General features: G+C 37.1%; 1 protein-coding gene across 11 annotated transcripts in view; it reads right to left on the bottom strand.

The window, feature by feature from the left end:
* The window catches only part of LOC118016446 (nucleoporin SEH1), a 167,088-nt gene that overhangs the window by 73,003 nt on the left and 76,554 nt on the right, over window positions 1-17,531 (bottom strand). For 10 of the 11 annotated variants that reach the window (XM_035013835.1, XM_035013833.1, XM_035013832.1 and 7 more), the window contains 4 exons: window positions 8,119-8,479; window positions 7,560-7,703; window positions 1,618-1,682; window positions 976-1,185 (listed from right to left, as the gene is read on the bottom strand). In XM_035013835.1, the coding sequence (XP_034869726.1) occupies window positions 976-1,185; window positions 1,618-1,682; window positions 7,560-7,703; window positions 8,119-8,479 (780 nt within the window). Of the gene's footprint in view, window positions 1-975; window positions 1,186-1,617; window positions 1,683-7,559; window positions 7,704-8,118; window positions 8,480-17,531 lie in introns of those variants that run through there. The other variant, XM_035013843.1, reaches the window with a different exon arrangement.

A 17,531-nucleotide genomic window follows, 5' to 3' on the forward strand; every position in this document is an offset into this window, starting at 1 on the left:
CATGTACTAACCCTCTGCCTGCTGCTATTCCTCCTTTCGGTTCACTGCTCCTCTCCACCCAGGTTCCATATACAGTAGCATCATGTCACACACGGAGATGGGGCCGGCACCACGACAAAGTTGCTCCCTGACTCCAAGCACTTCTTCCCAATTAATTTCACATGAACCCAAGTCCTACAAAGACCCCTCATGATCTGGTCCTGGTCTTCTTCTACCATTGAACCATCCTACCCTCTCTCCCTCCCTCCATTTACATTTAGCTCCCCTGGCCTGGTTTCTGTTCCTCAATATGCCACTCTAGTTTCTACCTCCACATAGATGGTCCCCTTTTGCTGGGAACACTCTGCCTCCAGATCTTTTGGCAGCCTCCTCCTTCTCATCATTTAGGTCCCAGTTCAATGCCATCTCCTCAGAGGTCGCCCTGATCACCACAGCTAAAGCAACTCCTCACCATTCTTCATAGAACTTACTACTATTGCTTACATTTTCAAATTTTTACATGTATTACAACTTATTAAACCAAAACTTTCCTATATTTCAAAACATGTTTTCAGGTAAGAGGTTAAAAAAGTCAATCTTCGAATTCTTCCCATCAACGAATGATATAAAATAGCAATATCAATAACACGTATTGAATACTTGGTGCAAGTTAGTCTTGGGTGCTAAATGCTTTATGTGTCTCATCACACTTAATTCTTACGAAACCCTATAAAATAGCACTCCATTTTAAAAATTGGAAAATTAAAGCATAGATGAGTTAAATAAATTGTTCCATGTCACAGAGTTAGTTAAAAGATAGAACTAGGACTGGAGTCAGGGTCTGACCAACCATAAAACCTAAGCTGTCTACCACAATTCTATCATGTCCCTATTCTGTCCCTGCTGTAAAGATACTATGCTGTAGCTAATACCATCATAACATTCAAAATATAAGGGCTGGTGAATTCAACCACTTGTAGCACATATTATACTTACTCTTTTCACATTGTAACCGCCACCAAGGCAACCAAGAGCTTCAGATCTTTGAGCAAAGAACTCTCCTAAAGATAGGCGTAAATAACTGGCATCATCTTTGTCCAAATCTGATGTGCTAAGTGATTTCCTCAACAAACTATAATTAATTGAAGTTCCCCAAGACGTATCCCCTAGAGCAGCTGAAGTGTTCTGGGCATCTATATTTTCTTCCTAGAGAGAAAGTTATTGTTTCATTTTATTTCCCCAGCAAGGCTTCTTTCTGTTCTTCTAATATGCAAAAATAAGAAAATTGAACTAAGAAAATTTAAACATTTTAATTAAAAAAAAATAGGACAAATTCAAGCTTGAGCACCTAATAATAAGGTAACGAACATATTCAATTTGTTAAAATAGCATTACTTCATTTTAAAACATGGTTAAAAACTACGGAAAGATCTTTAAAGCCTATTAAGGTGATTCTAAGTGAATTGAACATTATTTTAGTGTGCCAGTTACTTTTTAATTAATAACTGAGAGTAAGAATGCAAAAGCAATTGTGTAAACATGAGAAAACAAGATATAATTCTATACAAACTATGTATCTATCCAGAAAGAATACAGGTTAAAATTTTAAACTTTGGGTAATACCAATAAAATACAAACCTGCATAAATTGATGCTCTTTATTAAATTCTTCTTCATCTTGATTAATCAAATCCAGTGCTTCAGCTTAAAAAAGAATTAGTTTATATAATTAAATTATACTAATGCCTAATTAAAAACTAGCAGATATTTAAAACTTAGCTAGTTAGGAAAATGAAACACTAAAGAAAATAACTGAAAAAAGTATATGAAAGCTTTCATCATACAACTGATACGTCAGTTTTAAGTACGTAGTCTCTGGTTCTCAAACTTTTGGTAATGAACACTGTTACTGATTTCATCTGTTACTAATTTGTCCTAACTTACTAAAGGGCCTTTACAATGTAAGCTTTTTATTTGTAAAAGATTCACATTAATTTTAGCTTTTGAAGATTTTGGCACAACTGCTTTAAGGCACTCACCCGTGAATACCTGTGAAATTTTATCTGGAACCATCACAACAGTAAGTCACCGTAAACTTGTGAAGAGGTCTGCTGGGGTGCCCAACCACCTGTTTGCCCAAGACTGTCTCAGTTTCAGAAAGGAAAGTCCCACATCCCAGCAAACCCCACAACCTGGACAAACTAAAACAAATGGTTATCCAACATCTGCCCTCAAAGTTCCTACCAAGCAACTCAGTTCGCCTTAGGGAAATGAATGGGCCTGGATACCTTTAATCTCTAAACCAAAGCCACAAACTAAAATGCCTCAGAGACCAGAGGTGGATGAGCAGAAAGGACCAGGTGTGACACAACAGGGAATGATGGGATAGTGGCAAACTAGAAAGCACATGATCCTGCTCAAGGCATTAGAATCGAAAAGAATTTTAAACATACTGACTAATCGGAAAGTCTGCAGGCTCTCTGCCTCCCTGCTACCTACTCTGGGCCTCTGCCTGGTACTTTAGGAGACTGGCTGAAATGGGAAGTTGCATGCAACCCGGAAGAGACAGTCTACCATGGCCCAAACAAGAGAGGTGTCCCCCCACACTCATTAGTCCATCAGGAGCTAATCAGATCCAAATTGCCCTCTTGGAAACCCTTATAGTTCAACATTAATATCTTGAGAAATACAATGAGAACAGAAATAGAATATTTCCAATCAGGAAAAACAGAACACCAGAGATAGCTCAGATCCTTACCTGTTAGGATAGTGGGGGTTCTTTACCTTGTGAACCCATCATTTCTTATATAAACACATTCTTAACCTAGAGCTCTATGAAAGGGCATCAGGAGAACAATGAAACTCTCAAAATCACATGAAAAACACAATCTTTCACATAAAAATTTTTCTATGAAGATTCTCTGGTGCCCATGACTCAAAGTATGTTAAAAGTCATTGCTCTAAAATGTGAAAGTATCAACCAACCAAATCTAACAGCCAAGGGAGGGGAGGTAGGAAATCAGACCACTAAGAAGATAGTCCAGAAAAACTTAATTTACTTCACTGCGTTAAATATCAAATGTTTTTCTGGGGCTCAGTCGGTTAAACGGCTGCCTTCAGCTCGTGTCATGATCTCAGGGTCCTGGGATCAAGACTCATGTCGGGCTCCCTGCTCAGCAGGGAGTCTGCTTCTCACTCACCCTCTATACTCTCCCTCTGTCTCTCAAATAAATAAATCTTTTTTAAAAAATCAAATGTTTTCAAACCATTAACTAAACAGTTCCAACTGCTTTTTATTACACTCCGAAGTACTTTTTTCTCTGAACTTTAACAGATTCTTCAATTAAAGAAAAATCTACAGTAATATTGCTACCTTGTATGCTCACCAGAAATCAGTCAGCAATTATGAGAAAATAGAAATTCTTTTTTTTTAAGAATCTATACCCAATTCTTTGCCAAATCTAAAATAGTCCTTTCAAGTATCTCCTGAATGTTTTAGTTGTTAAATTTTGAAGCAGGCCATATACCCCAGCCCCCCAGCCATGTTTAAAACCTAGGCCATAAGCAGAAGTGATATAGTGACTCAGATGCATGGCGCTGTCAGAGAGGGGCAAGGCAGAAATGGGGCAGAGGGTGTCCTCTCTCTCATTTTCTTTCCTTCCACTACACTTTTCCCCATAGTATTCCATAATCATTTTCCCCATTTCTTCACCATTCTTTCCAACCTGGCCTTTGTTCATTCCCTAACCACAAGGATGGTTTCATTAAACTTCTTTTATCTATTTTATTTTTCCTTAAATAGTAACACACCTACGTAGTTCAAAATGCAAAGGTACACATATGTATGATTCAACAAAGAGTTTTGAGAAATTAACCAAAGACATAAAAGGGAATATGGCACTGAAAAGTCTCCCCATCATTCCTGACCCTACATCCCACATCTTCAAAAGCAACCAATATATAAAGTACCCCTGAAATCCCGATTTGAATCTATTTGATTTTTTAGTTCAGTAGCTAGGGATTCCTGCAATCCATTTCTTTCTCTTTAAAAAAAAAAAATCTTGGGGCGCCTGGGTGGCTCAGTCGTTGAGCGACTGCCTTTGGCTCGGGTCATGATTACAGGTCCTGGGATCGAGCCCCACATCAGGCTCCCTGCTCGGCGGGAGGCCTGCTTTTCCCTCTCCCACTCCCACTGCTTGTATTCCCTCTCTCGCTGTGTCTCTCTCTGTCAAATAAATAAATAAAATCTTTAAAAAAAAAAAATCTCTACACCATATGTATTTATAAATGTGTGTGTCCTCTCCCCTTCCACCTTTTTACATAAATGTCAGAATATTTCATATGCTCTTCTAGGTCTTGGAATGTAAACAATTTATTTTCGTTGATTATCCCGTATTAGTGAATGTTCCAACTTTCCCCTTTTTTAATGACCACGGTGTATTTTCCTTGTATGGACGTACCTTATTTAATTAGTCCCCTGTTTTGTATATCCATATTGCTTCCAACCTTTTGTTATTATAAACAATATGTATCACATACCATTTCTGCAAGCCTATCTGAAGAATAAATTCCCAGCAGAATCCCTTGTTTACAGGGTGTGTACATCTGTAATTTTGCTAGATGCTGTAATACTGCTCTACCTAGACCCTGTGCCATAAATACTACAATACCTATTTCCTTCACACTCTTGCCAACATAGTTTTATTACCAAACTATTGGATCACTGCCAGTGAAATAATGGAAAAATAGTATCATGGAGTGGTTTCTTTCCATGAATAAGTTCCATGAACTTTTTTTGAACATTTAACAACCATTTTCATTTCCTTTTCTCTAAATTGCCAGTTTATATCTTTTGCCTAATTCTATGCTGAGAAGCTGGTCTTTTTCTTATTTATCAGAACTATTTACACATTAGGAAAATGGGCCCTTAACCTGTAACATGAATTGCAAGTTATTTTTTCTCAGTCTGATCACGAATTTTTAAAAACCGTTGACCAAAGTACAATATACATATGAAGAGTATTTATGTGTACAACTCAATGAACACATTTGTGTGGCCAGATCAACACCCTAGATCAAGAAAGAGAACTTTGCTAGCACCCCCAAAAGGCCAATCAAGCTTCCTTCCCATTACTACATGCCCATCGGAGGATAACCAGTATCCTTACTTCTTACTCCACAGAGCAGGGTACATTTTGAAATATATACAAACAGATTTATATAGCATGTACTCTTTAGTCTGCCTTATTTCATTCAATATACTTGTGAAATTCATCCCCACTGCTACAAGTAGCTACACATCATTCATTCTCATTGCTACATAGCATTCCAATGTGTGAATAAACACAATCCATTCTATCATTAATGAGAATTGGGGAGTTTCTAATTCGGAGTTGATCATATAGTGCTGCTATAAATATTTTAGTCTTTTGGTGAAGAGTACATCTATACACTGGATATATACTCTGGTGCAGAATTACTGGGGGCCCTAAAGTATGAAGTTCATAAAGTTTACCTCCAAAAGCTCCTGCTAGACAAGTTTCTGAAATGGTTCTATCTATCACTTTACACTCCCACCAGTTACACATGAGAATTCCATGACCACTTTTAAGTGACACAGTCAATATCCACTGTCCAGCCTGTACCCTCGTGTTCTTTCTAAATCAAGATATTATTGAGCAAGCTTGAACTTAATTTAATTTCCAGTTTCTGGCTCACATTTCCCACCTCAAACCACAGTCATTCAAAATTCTACAATTTCTTCTAATTTTCCCATCTCAGTTCACGGTACTGCCATTTTCTCAAGTAACTCAGACCACAAACCTCAATCTTTTCTTGCCTCTCTATCTACTGAAATCCAGTCACCAAATCCTAACCATTTTATTTCCAGGTCTTTCATTATCTACTTGCTTTTCATTCTCACCGTGACACCTAGATTTCCACAACATCCTAAGGAATCTCCCAATCAACTGACCATTGATGCCAGAAGCTGGACAAATGAAGTCTTTAGTGGCTCCCTATTGCTTACCACACAAGCCTCAACTCTGACATGGTAGTCAAAGCTCAACCCACTCCTTGGCCCTACTCTACCTCTCCAGCTTCACCTCTTCACCTTTTATTACTCTCCTCTTCCCATATCTTGTCATAAATTCTAACTACATTGGACTATTTACCATTCTCAAAACACACCCAGACTTCCTCATTTCATTCTCTTTCATTGGGTTTCCTATCCATTTGGAATTTCTCATGCCCTCAAACATTTACCTGTTCAAACTCTTACCTCAAAAGCTACCTCCTATGTGAAATCCTTGTCACCCACTCATGCAAAAGTTATTTTTCCTCTAAACTCCAAAACCATTTGGTTTGTGTTTCTTATAATGCTGATGGTTGTTTTACTCTTGTCTTACCACCCTTAGCTGATGGACAATTTCTTAGAGGCTGGAAAAATACCTTATTTGTCTCTACCTTCCACATCATTAGATGTTTAGGAGCTTAGTACAAACAGGAGTTAGAGTAACTTCTTGCTGTGGCATGTTCTGAGTCTATTAAAAATAAGACTAGGCTTGACAGGCCATTGAATGCCTTTCCTCATTGCAGGTTTAGAGGTGCCCAGCACTGGAGGCCTCCGTGGCACACCATCTCCATAGACTAAGGCTCAAAATGCAATTTGTTTGGCAGACTGAAACTGGTTTTTCCTTTCACTGTCAGAGATTCTGCTAATCAAACCTAGCTGATATTCCTAATGCTCTCATCTTTTGAGATTTATCTTTTCTGTCACTTTTCTCCCATCGCTTCCATATTTCTTAGGTTTTACTCCAAAACAGACTGGATTTTGTAATTGCTCATTTATCATAATATTTCTTTTGTTCAGGACAGATTTTTAAAAGTGAGAATGTACAGCCTGAGGTCCCTGTTAACTCTGCAATATGAAGGTTCTAAACTGATGTAAAAGAATGATAGTCTGACTCACTGTCCTTAAGGAAAAGGCTCAGCTCATTCTGCAATGATTAGCACTAACTCAAGCCTTTGTTCCTATAAACACTACTGATAAGCTAAATATTACAGCTAACCCTTGAACAACATGGGTTTGAACTACACAGGTCCACTTACCACAGATTTTTTTTATAAATACAGTATAGTGCTATGAATGTATTCTCTCCCTTATGATTTTCTTGACTTTTTCTTCTCTCTAGCTCACCCTACTATAAGAATACTGTATATAATACATGTAACATACAAAATAGGTATTAATTGACTATGTTATCGCTTAAGGCTTCTGGTAAAGAGTAGGCTGTAGGTAGTTAAGATTTTGGGGAGTCAAAAGTTATACGCAGATTTCGAAATATGCAAGGAGTTGGTACACCTTAACCCCCACATTGTTCAAGGTTCAAATGTATACTCCAAAAACGCAGATTTTGAAATATGCAAGGAGTTGGTACACCTTAACCCCCACATTGTTCAAGGTTCAAATGTATACTCCAAAAGTGATTTGATGTGGCTAACCAATACATACAGAGTAATCTCAGAACACCATCAAAAACAATGAAAATGGTACAATAAAGTGGTTATCAATACACTTACAACCAGATCTGAAGTCTTCATTCATCTCGTCAGTTAGAGACATATTTAAATTTTGTTCTTTATTAAAAGATGTATAATACGCAAGGTCAGTGACCCATCTGCCCTCTTCATTTTGATAGACAACACTTTGTGGTAGATCTGTTTCTAAAAAATTCCAAAAATATCCAATGACATATGAAACAAAATGATATAATATTCTTAATAATTTTACTTAGTTGACTTATCTTAGATATCAACAGTACTGAAATCTGCCCAAAACTAGTTAGAAAAAAGAAAATCCATTCCCACAAAAGGAAAGTTCTCTAATGGTGGATAAGCCAGCCTTAACCCAGTAAAAATCTGTAATGGAGAACCAGGGGCAAAAGGAAAAGAAAACTAGGACTTAGAGTAGTACATTTCCACTAGATCTGTGAATAAAGATACAATTTCTAATCCATAAAACACAATTATTTTATTACAAAAGATAAAGCAAGTTCCACTTGAAAATCTATTCAAAATGTATAAACATTTTATACATTTCTTTACTTTTATTTTTTTTTTAAAAAAAAGACCTACTTACCCTCTTTACTCTTTTTAATGGACTTATAATAATCACATGTTCGCCTTTCACTAGTTGGTGACCGAAGACTATCAGTGGAATTAATTTCACTGTCACTAACAGGCTTCAAAGATGCTATGTCCACATATTTTTGAATGGACACTTCAGGCATTTCAGTGTCTAAACATCTATCCACGGGCAAAACTCTTTCTGAATCAGATGCCAAATGCTTATTTTGATGAAGAGACCCGGCCTCCAGTTTCAAAGGGTCCATTAAGTCAAAATCACCTTTACTGGCATTTGTGTCATGAAAACAAACAGGGTTAAGTTTCGCATTAGTAGCCTGGATAGTCTTCACAGGAACTTCTTCTCTTGTGCTTTCCTTTAAAAATGCATAACAGAGCAGCCATAAGTTTTGTTTTTCATAACTTATTCCAAAACTTTATGGGGAAAAAATTATGTAGTAGACATAAATGATTATTATATGAAGCATCAGACTATACAGTATTCACTCTACTCTTTTAGACTATATATGAACCAATTTTAAGCAATATACCAAAACCAAAATTCATGTGGTCATTACAAACATTTATCAACAGATTGAGATATCAAAAGTGGGTCCAACATGTTCATTTTTTTTACAGGATGTAAGAAATGTCAGTTTAACTGTTGTAATTACCACTAAAACTCTCTACAAGGATGGCAAGCCCATTAATGTAACCTAACTCATAAAATTAATATGACTAACATCCCTTGAAAACAGATATATTATAATACTTTTTAGAATTGATCCCATGTACTATTACACCAAAAAACCATAAGATACCTAGGAATAAACCTAACCAAAGAGGTAAAACTAAAAGATCTGTACTCTGAAAATTATAGAACACTTATGAAAGAAATTGAAGAGGACACAAAGAAATGGAAAAGCATTCCATGCTCATGGGCTGGAAGAACAAACATTGTAAAAGTGTCTATACTACCCAATGCAATCTATACACTTAATGCAATCCTTATCAAAAGATCACCAGGGCGCCTGGGTGGCTCAGTCGGTTAAGCGACTGCCTTCAGCTCAGGTCATGATCCCGGGGTCCTGGGATCGAGTCCCACATCGGGCTCCCTGCTCTGCGGGAAGCCTGCTTCTCCCTCTCCCACTCCCCCTGCTTGTGTTCCCTCTTTCTCTGTGTCTCTCTCTGTCAAATAAATAAATAAAATCTTTAAAAAAAAAAAAAAAAGATCACCAGCATTTTTCACAGAGCTAGAACAAACGATCCTAAAATTTAAATGGAACCACAAAAGACCCAAGTAGCCAAAGCAATCCTGAAAAAGAAAAGCAAAGCTGGAGGCATCACAATTCCAGACTTCAAGCTATATTACAAAGCTGTAGTCATCAAGACAATATGGTCCTAGCACAAAAACAGATGCATAGATCAATGGAACAGAACAGAAAAGCCAGAAATGGACCCACAACTGTATGGTCAACTAATCTTCAACAAAGCAGGAAAGAATATCCAATGGAAAAAAGACAGTCTCTTCAACAAATAGTGTTGGGAAAACTGGAGAGCAACATGCAGAAGAATGAAACTGGACCACTTTCTTAGACCATACACAAAAATAAATTCAAAATGGATGAAAGACCTAAATGTAAGACAGGAAACCATCAAACTCCTAGAGGAGAACATAAGCAGCAACATCACTAACCTCAGCCATAGCAACTTCTCACTAGACACGTCGCTTGAGGCAAGGGAAACAAAAGCAAAAATGAACTACTGGGATTTCAGCAAGATAGAAAGCTTCTGCACAGCAAAGGAAACAGTCAACAAAACTAAAGGGCAGCCTACAGAATGGGAGAAGATATTTGCAAACGACATACCTAATAAAGGGCTAGTATCCAAAATCTATAAAGAACTTATCAAACTCAACACCCAAAAACCAAATAATGGGCAGAAGACATGACTAGACTTTTTTCCAAAGAAGGCATCCAGATGGCTAACAGACACATGAAAAGATACTCAACATTACTCATCATCAGGGAAATACAAATCAAAACCAAGATGAGATACCACCTAACACCCGTCAGAATGGCTAAAATTAACAACATTAGGAGACAACAGATGTTGGCAAGGATGCGGAGAAAGGGGAACCCTCTTACACTGTTGATGGGAATGCAAACTGGTGCAGCCACTCTGGAAAACAGTATGGAGGTTCCTCAAAAAGTTAAAATTGAGGGGTGCTTGAGTGGCTCAGTCAGTTAAGCCCGACTTTTGATTTTGGCTCAGGTCACAATCTCATGGTTGTGGGATTAAGCCCCTCATCAGGCTCCATGCTCAGCATGAAGTCTGCTTGAGATTCTCTCTTACCCCCTGCCTCTGCCCACCCCATCCCGCCTGCTCACCCTCTTTCTCAAAATCAATAAAATCTTTGAAAAAAAATGTTAAAAATAGAACTACCCAGCAACCCAGCAATTGCACTACTAGGTATTTACCCAAAGGACACAAAAATACAGATTCAAAGGGGTACATGCACCCGATGTTTACAGCAGCATTATCAGCAATAGCCAAACTATGAAAAGAGCTCAAGTGTCCATCTACTGATAAATAGATAAAGAAGATGTGGTACGTATATATTATTTATACACACACACACACACACACACACACACTGGAATAATACTCAGCCATCAAAAAGAATGAAATCTTGCCATTTGCAATGACATGGATGAAACTAGAATGTTATTATGCTAAGTAAAATAAATCAGAGAAAGACAAATACCTTATGATTTCACTCATATGTGGAATTTAGGAAACAAAACAGATGAATGTATGAGAATAGGGAAAGAGAGAAAGAGAGAGAGAGAGAAGCAAACCATAAGAGCCTCTTAACGACAGAGAAAAAACAGGGTTGCTGGAGGGAGGTGGGTGGGGGATGGGCTAAATGGGTGATGGGCATTAAGGAGGGCACTTGTTATGATGAGCACTGGGTGTTATATGTAAGTGCTGAATCACTGCATTCTACTCCTGAAACCAATTATTGCACTATATGTTAACTAACTAGAACTCAAATACAAATTTGGAAAAAAAAAAAAAAACCAAAATACCTTTTAGCAGGAGTAAAACAGCATATACTACAGATGCCCCTGAGCTGTCCAATAACAACTGCATCAGACATGGCAAATTAAGCCAGCACCTCAAAACCATGCTCTCCAACATACTTTCCCAATTGGCATTTCTTATTCTTTCCTAGAATAACAACTGTGAAAAAGTGCCCAAGTGCCTAGAAGACTCTTTTCAGACATTCAGCTACCATCATAATTTCAAGTGCCAATAAAGCATTTAAGAGTCGTTTTTCTGTTATGAGATGTATGATGACAAAAACAGCCTTACAGGCAAAGTTCTTTAAAGTTAAAATACTAAAAGCAGGTAGTTCTACATAAAAGAAAAGATGCTGACTTTGAAAAAAAAAAAAAAGTCATAGGTTTAAATGCTAGTGTCAGCACTTATTAACTGAGTGATCTGCCAATAATGTTATACAAAAAATAAACTTACATCCTACCTTAGACCAAAATAAATCCCAGATGGCTTAAACATTTAAATGCAAAAGTGCTAGGAGAAAATACCAATGAATAGTTTTATACTCTTTAGTAAATAACATCTATGTATTAACACTCTCATGGGTTAAAAATTTCCCAGTTGTAATCCCAGGTCCTGTAAATTGTGACCTTATTTGGAAACAGGGTCTTTGCAAGTGTAATTAAGTTAAGGATCATGAAATAAAATCATCCTGCATTTTGAATGGGCCTTTAACCCAATGAGCAATGTCCTTATAAGAGAAAAAAGATTTAGCAGGACACAGAGACACTGAGAAAAAGGCCATGTGAAGATGGAGGCAAATATTCAAATGATACTGCCACAAGCTAAGGAAAACCAAGAGCTACCAGATGCTGGAAGAGGCAAGAAAGGTGCCTTTGGAGGGACCTTAGCCCTTCCAATACCTTGAATTTACAACTTTTGGCTTCTAGAGCTGTGAGAATAAATTTCTACTGTTGAAGGCTACCAAATGTTGGTAATTTGTTCCTGCAGCCCTAGGAAACAAATACAAACATTAAAGCCTAAAATGCATAAGGACTGGGAGAGGGAAGGCCATCTGAAGACACAGGGAGAAAAAGGCCATCTATAAGGCAAAGAGATAAGCACAAGGAGAAACCAGCCCCACTGAAATCTCAATCTCTGACTTTTCTAGAAGTGTAAGAAAGTAAATATCTTACTGTTTGAGCCAAATAAGTAAATAAATAAGTAAAATGTGTAAGAATCAAAATATCTCCTTAACAGAGAAAGCTTATTAAAACAATAGTTAAAATATGACTATTCCAACAGAAAAAAAGACAAGGAAATAAGGTTATGCCATTTAAAAACAGATAACTATTTTTCATATAGAATACTAGCAAAGATTAAAAAGAACCAGAGTGAAATAGAGATTTAAAAAAAACGACAGATAAGATCAATGAAACTAAGAGTTGGTTCTCTGAAAAGATAAACAAAACTGACAAACCTTTAGAGAGCCTTATCAAGATAGAGAACTCAAATAAATAATATTAGAAATGAAAGAAGAAAAGTTACAACCAACACCACAGAAGAATAAAAGGATTATAAGACAATACTATGAAAAATTACAACCCAATAAACTGGACAACCTAGAAGAAATGAATTAATTTCTAGAAACATACAATATTCCAAGACTGAATCAGGAAGAAACAGAAAATCTAAACAGACTGGTTACTACTAACAAATTAATCAGTAATCAAAAAACTACCAACAAACAAAAATCCTGGAACAGATGGCTTCGCTGGTGATTTCTACCAAACATGTAAACAAGAGTTAACACCTACTCTTCCTAAACTGTTTCAAAAAATAGAAGAAGTAATGCTTCCAAATTCATTCCACAAGAGCAACATTAACCTGATACCAAAATTATAGAGCCATATCCCTGATAAACATAGATACAAAAATCCCCTAAAATATTAGCAAAGCAAATTCAACAACACATTAAAAGGATCATTTACTATGATCAGGTGGTATTTATTCCAGGTATGCAAGGATGGTTCAATATTCATACATCAACCAACATAATTACCAAAATGTGAAGGCTAAAAATCATATGATCATCTCCCACAGATACAGAAAAAATATGACATAATTCAATATCCATTCACGATAAAAACTCCAAAAGTGGGTTTAGAGGGAACACCTCAGTGTAATAAAGGCCATGTATGACAAACCCCAAAGCAAATCATATTCAATGGTGAAAAGCTGAAAGCTTTTCCTCTAAGATCAGGAAAAGACAAGGATGTCCACTCTCACCACTTTTATTCAACATAGTATTGGAAGTCCCAGCCCAGCAATCAGACAAGAAATCAAATAAAAGGCATCCAAATTGAAAAAAGAAGCAAAACTGTCACTATTTGCACATGACATAATACCACAGATAGGAAACCCTAAGATCCCACCAAAAAACTATTAAAATTAATAAACTGAGTAAAGTTGCAGGATATAAAATTAATATACAGAAATCTGTTGTGTTTCCATACACTAATAATGAAGTAGCAAAAAGAAATTTTTTAAATCCTATTTACAATATCATCAAAAAGAATAAAATACCTAGGAATAAATTTAACCATGGAAGTAAAAGATCTATACTTTGAAAACTGTAAGACACCAATGAAAGAAATGGAAGACAACCCAAATAAATGGAATGATAAAACCATGTTCATGGATTGGGAAAATATTGTTAAAATTTCCATACTACCCAAAGCAATCCACAGATTTAATGCAAGACCTATTAAAATATCAATAATATTTTTCACAGAACTACAACAAATAATCCTAAATCTGTTTGGAACCACAAAAGATTCCAAATAGCCAAAGCAATCTTGAGAAAGAAGAACAAAGCTGGAAGTATCACCATCCCAGACTTCACACTATACTACAAAGCAATAGTAATCAAAACAGTTATGGGGTGCCTGGCTGTCTCAATAGGTGAAGCATGCAACTCTTGATCTCGGGGTTGTGAGTTCAAGCCCTACATTAGGTGTCGAGAATACTTAAAAATAAAATCATTAAAAAAAAAAAAAACAGTTATGGTACTGGCACAAAAACAGACACAGAGATCAATGGAACAGAATAGAAAGTCCAGAAATAACCCACACTTATATGGTCAATTAATCTATGACAAAAGAGGCAAGAATATACAATAGGGAAAAACAATCTCTTCAATAAACAGTGTTAGAAAAACTAGACAGCTACATGCGAAAGAATGAAACTGGACCACTTTCTTTCACCATATACAAAAATAAACTCAAAATGAATTAAAGTCCTAAATATAAGTCCTGAAACCATAAGACTCCTAGAAGAAAACATAAGCCATAATCTCTTAAGACTTCAGCCTTAGTCTCCTCAGGCAAAGGAAACAAAAGCAAAGGTAAACAACGGGGACTACATGACCCTAAATGGCTTTTGCACAGTGAAGGAAACCATCAACAAAATGAAAAAGGAATCTACTGAATAAGTGAAGGTATAAATAAGTCATATATCCAATAAGGGGTTAATATCCAAAATATATAAAGAACTCATAAAACTCAACAGTAAAAAAAATCTCAAACAATCCAATTAAAAAATGGGAAGAAGACATGAACAGACATTTCTCCAAAGAAGATCTACAGATGGCCAACAGACACATGAAAAGATGCTCAACATCAATCATCATCAGGGAAATACAAATCAAAACCACAATGAGACATTACCTCATACCTGTCAGAATGGCTAAAATAAAAAACACAAGAAACAAGTGTTAGTGAGGATGTAGAAGAAAGGGAATGTTTGTGCACTCTTGGATGGGAATGTAAATTGGGGCAGCCCCTACGGAAAATAATATGAAAGTTCCTCAAAAAATCAGAAACAGGGGGCCCGGGTGGCTCAGTCAGTTAAGCGTCTGCCTTCAGCTCCGGTCATGATCCCAGGGTCCTGGGATCGAGCCCCACGTCAAGCTCTCCACTCAGTGGGGAGCCTGCTTCTCCCTCTGCCTACAGCTCTGCCTGCCTATGTGCTCTCTCTCTGTCAGATAAATAAATAAAATCTTTAAAAAAAAAAATCAAAAACAGAAAACCAGTATGGTTCAGTCATCCTACTGCTGGGTATTTATTAAAAAAAAAAATTAAGGGGCGCCTGGGTGGCACAGTCGTTAAGTGTCTGCCTTCGGCTCAGGTCATGGTTCCGGGGTCCTGGGATGGAGCCCCGCATCGGGCTCCCTGCTCGGCCGGGAGCCTGCTTCTCCCTCTCCCACTCCCCCTGCTTGTGTTCCCCTCTCTCTGTGTCTCTCTGTCAAATAAATAAAAAATCTTAAAAAAAAAAAAAATTAAAATACTAATTCAAAAAGATATATGCACCCTCCAGGTTTATTGCAGCATTATTTACAATAGCCAAGATATGAAAGCAACTCAAGTGTCCATCGATAGATGAATGGATAATGAAGATGTGGTGTACACACTTACACACACACACAGAATATTACTCAGCTGTAGAAAAGATTCTGCCATTTGCGGCGATATGGATGGACCTAGAGGGCACTGCGCTAAGTAAAATAAGTCAGAAAAAAACAAGTATGATTTCACTTCTTTGTGGAATCTAAAAAACAAAACAAATGAGCAAAACAGAAACAGATTCATAAATACAGAGAACAAACTCGTAGTTGTCAGAGGGGAAGAGGATAAAGGGATGATGGGTAAAACAGGTGAAGGGGCTTAAGAGGTACAGACTTCCAGTTATAAAATAAGTCACAGGGATAAGAAGTACTATACAGGGAATACAGTCAATAATATCGTAATAACTTTGTATGGTGACAGATGGTAACTACACTTATCAAGGTTAAGCACATCATGACATATATAATTGTCAAACCACTATGCTGTACACCTGAAATCAATATAATCTTGTATGTCTACTATACTTCAATTTAAAAATAAAGAAAAAAAAATGTCAGAATGTTGGAAACTAGTGTCTTGAATAAAGAATGAAGCCAGGTGACAGTCTCCAGAAACACTGCACTATCTGATGAAATGCATCTGAACCCTTTATATGCTTGGCTGAGGATGCAATGGGGCAAAGCTAGCATCTGTGGAATTATGACTGAAAGCCCCCCATGTCAGAATCCCACCCAGGCTGAATGATAAGGCAGCGACATGGGGCCTCAGCAACCATCCTGTCAAACCTACAAACATGCACTGTTGGTGGGAAACCTGGTACTAAACCAGGTTTGGTAGATGACCTGCTTCTAAGTTGGGGTTCCCTCCAAGGGAACAGAGCAGAGCAGCTCTCTCTTGCTGTGATCTAATAATAAATAATACAAAGACAAATGCAGCTGCTTTGACAGGTTTTAAATCTAAACACAGAATAGGTTTTTGTTTATATTTGGAGAATGTAACTCTCCCAGGAAAACCTGAGTTAGGAAATGTGAGGAGAAAGGAAAAAATAAACCCAAAGTTGCCTTAGGAGGTGGGGTTTCAAAAGGAGATAAGAAAATTATTTGAAAGTCCCATCTTACTGGCATCTAAAAGAAACAAAGAGGCAAACAAAATGCCCCGGTGGGAACATGCTGATGTCATCTCAAATAATGGCTGAAAAATATGGCTGAGAATGAATTAAGGAAGAGAAAAAAATGCCCTCCAAATAATGAAAAAACAGTATCCCTCATAGACTCTAACCATTGATTTTAAGATTTGCCATTATTGTATGTACCACTAAGACAGAGAACACTAAACTATGACATATAAGTAACTATAAGATACATATTGATCTCAGAAGTGTTAAAATATGAAAAATGTGTATCTTATATTAATGAAAAAATCAAAGAAATTCCAAATGCTTAAGGAGGAAAAATGGGAGGGAAAGAAGGGGAGAGCAGGGATAAAGAGTACAATAAAAATTTTGAAAATGAGGGGCGCCTGGGTGGCTCAGTTGGTTAAGCGACTGCCTTCGGCTCAGGTCATGATCCTGGAGTCCCGGGATCGAGCCCCGCATCGGGCTCCCTGCTCAGCGGGGAGTCTGCTTCTCCCTCTCCCGCTCCCCCCTCTTGTGCTCTCTCTCTCTCTCACTCTCTCTCTCAAATAAATAAATAAAATCTTTAAAAAAAAAATTTTTTTGAAAATGATAAAAACCACGTAAAGTAAATATTAAATGAAGGAAATATAAAAATAAAATCAAGAATATTAATCATTACACTAATTATTAAAGGATTATTTAATCAAAAAACAGACTACCAAATTACATCAAAAAGTAAAACCTAGGGGTACCTGGGTGGCTGAGTCTGAGTATCCAACTCCATTTCAGCACAGGCCAAGATCTCAGGGTCATGAGACTGAGCCCCACATCAGGCTCCGCACTTAG

Source organism: Mirounga leonina, unplaced genomic scaffold (assembly GCF_011800145.1).
Source record: "Mirounga leonina isolate KUSES-001 unplaced genomic scaffold, KU_Mleo_1.0 Mir_167, whole genome shotgun sequence".
Classification (NCBI taxonomy): domain Eukaryota; kingdom Metazoa; phylum Chordata; class Mammalia; order Carnivora; family Phocidae; genus Mirounga; species Mirounga leonina.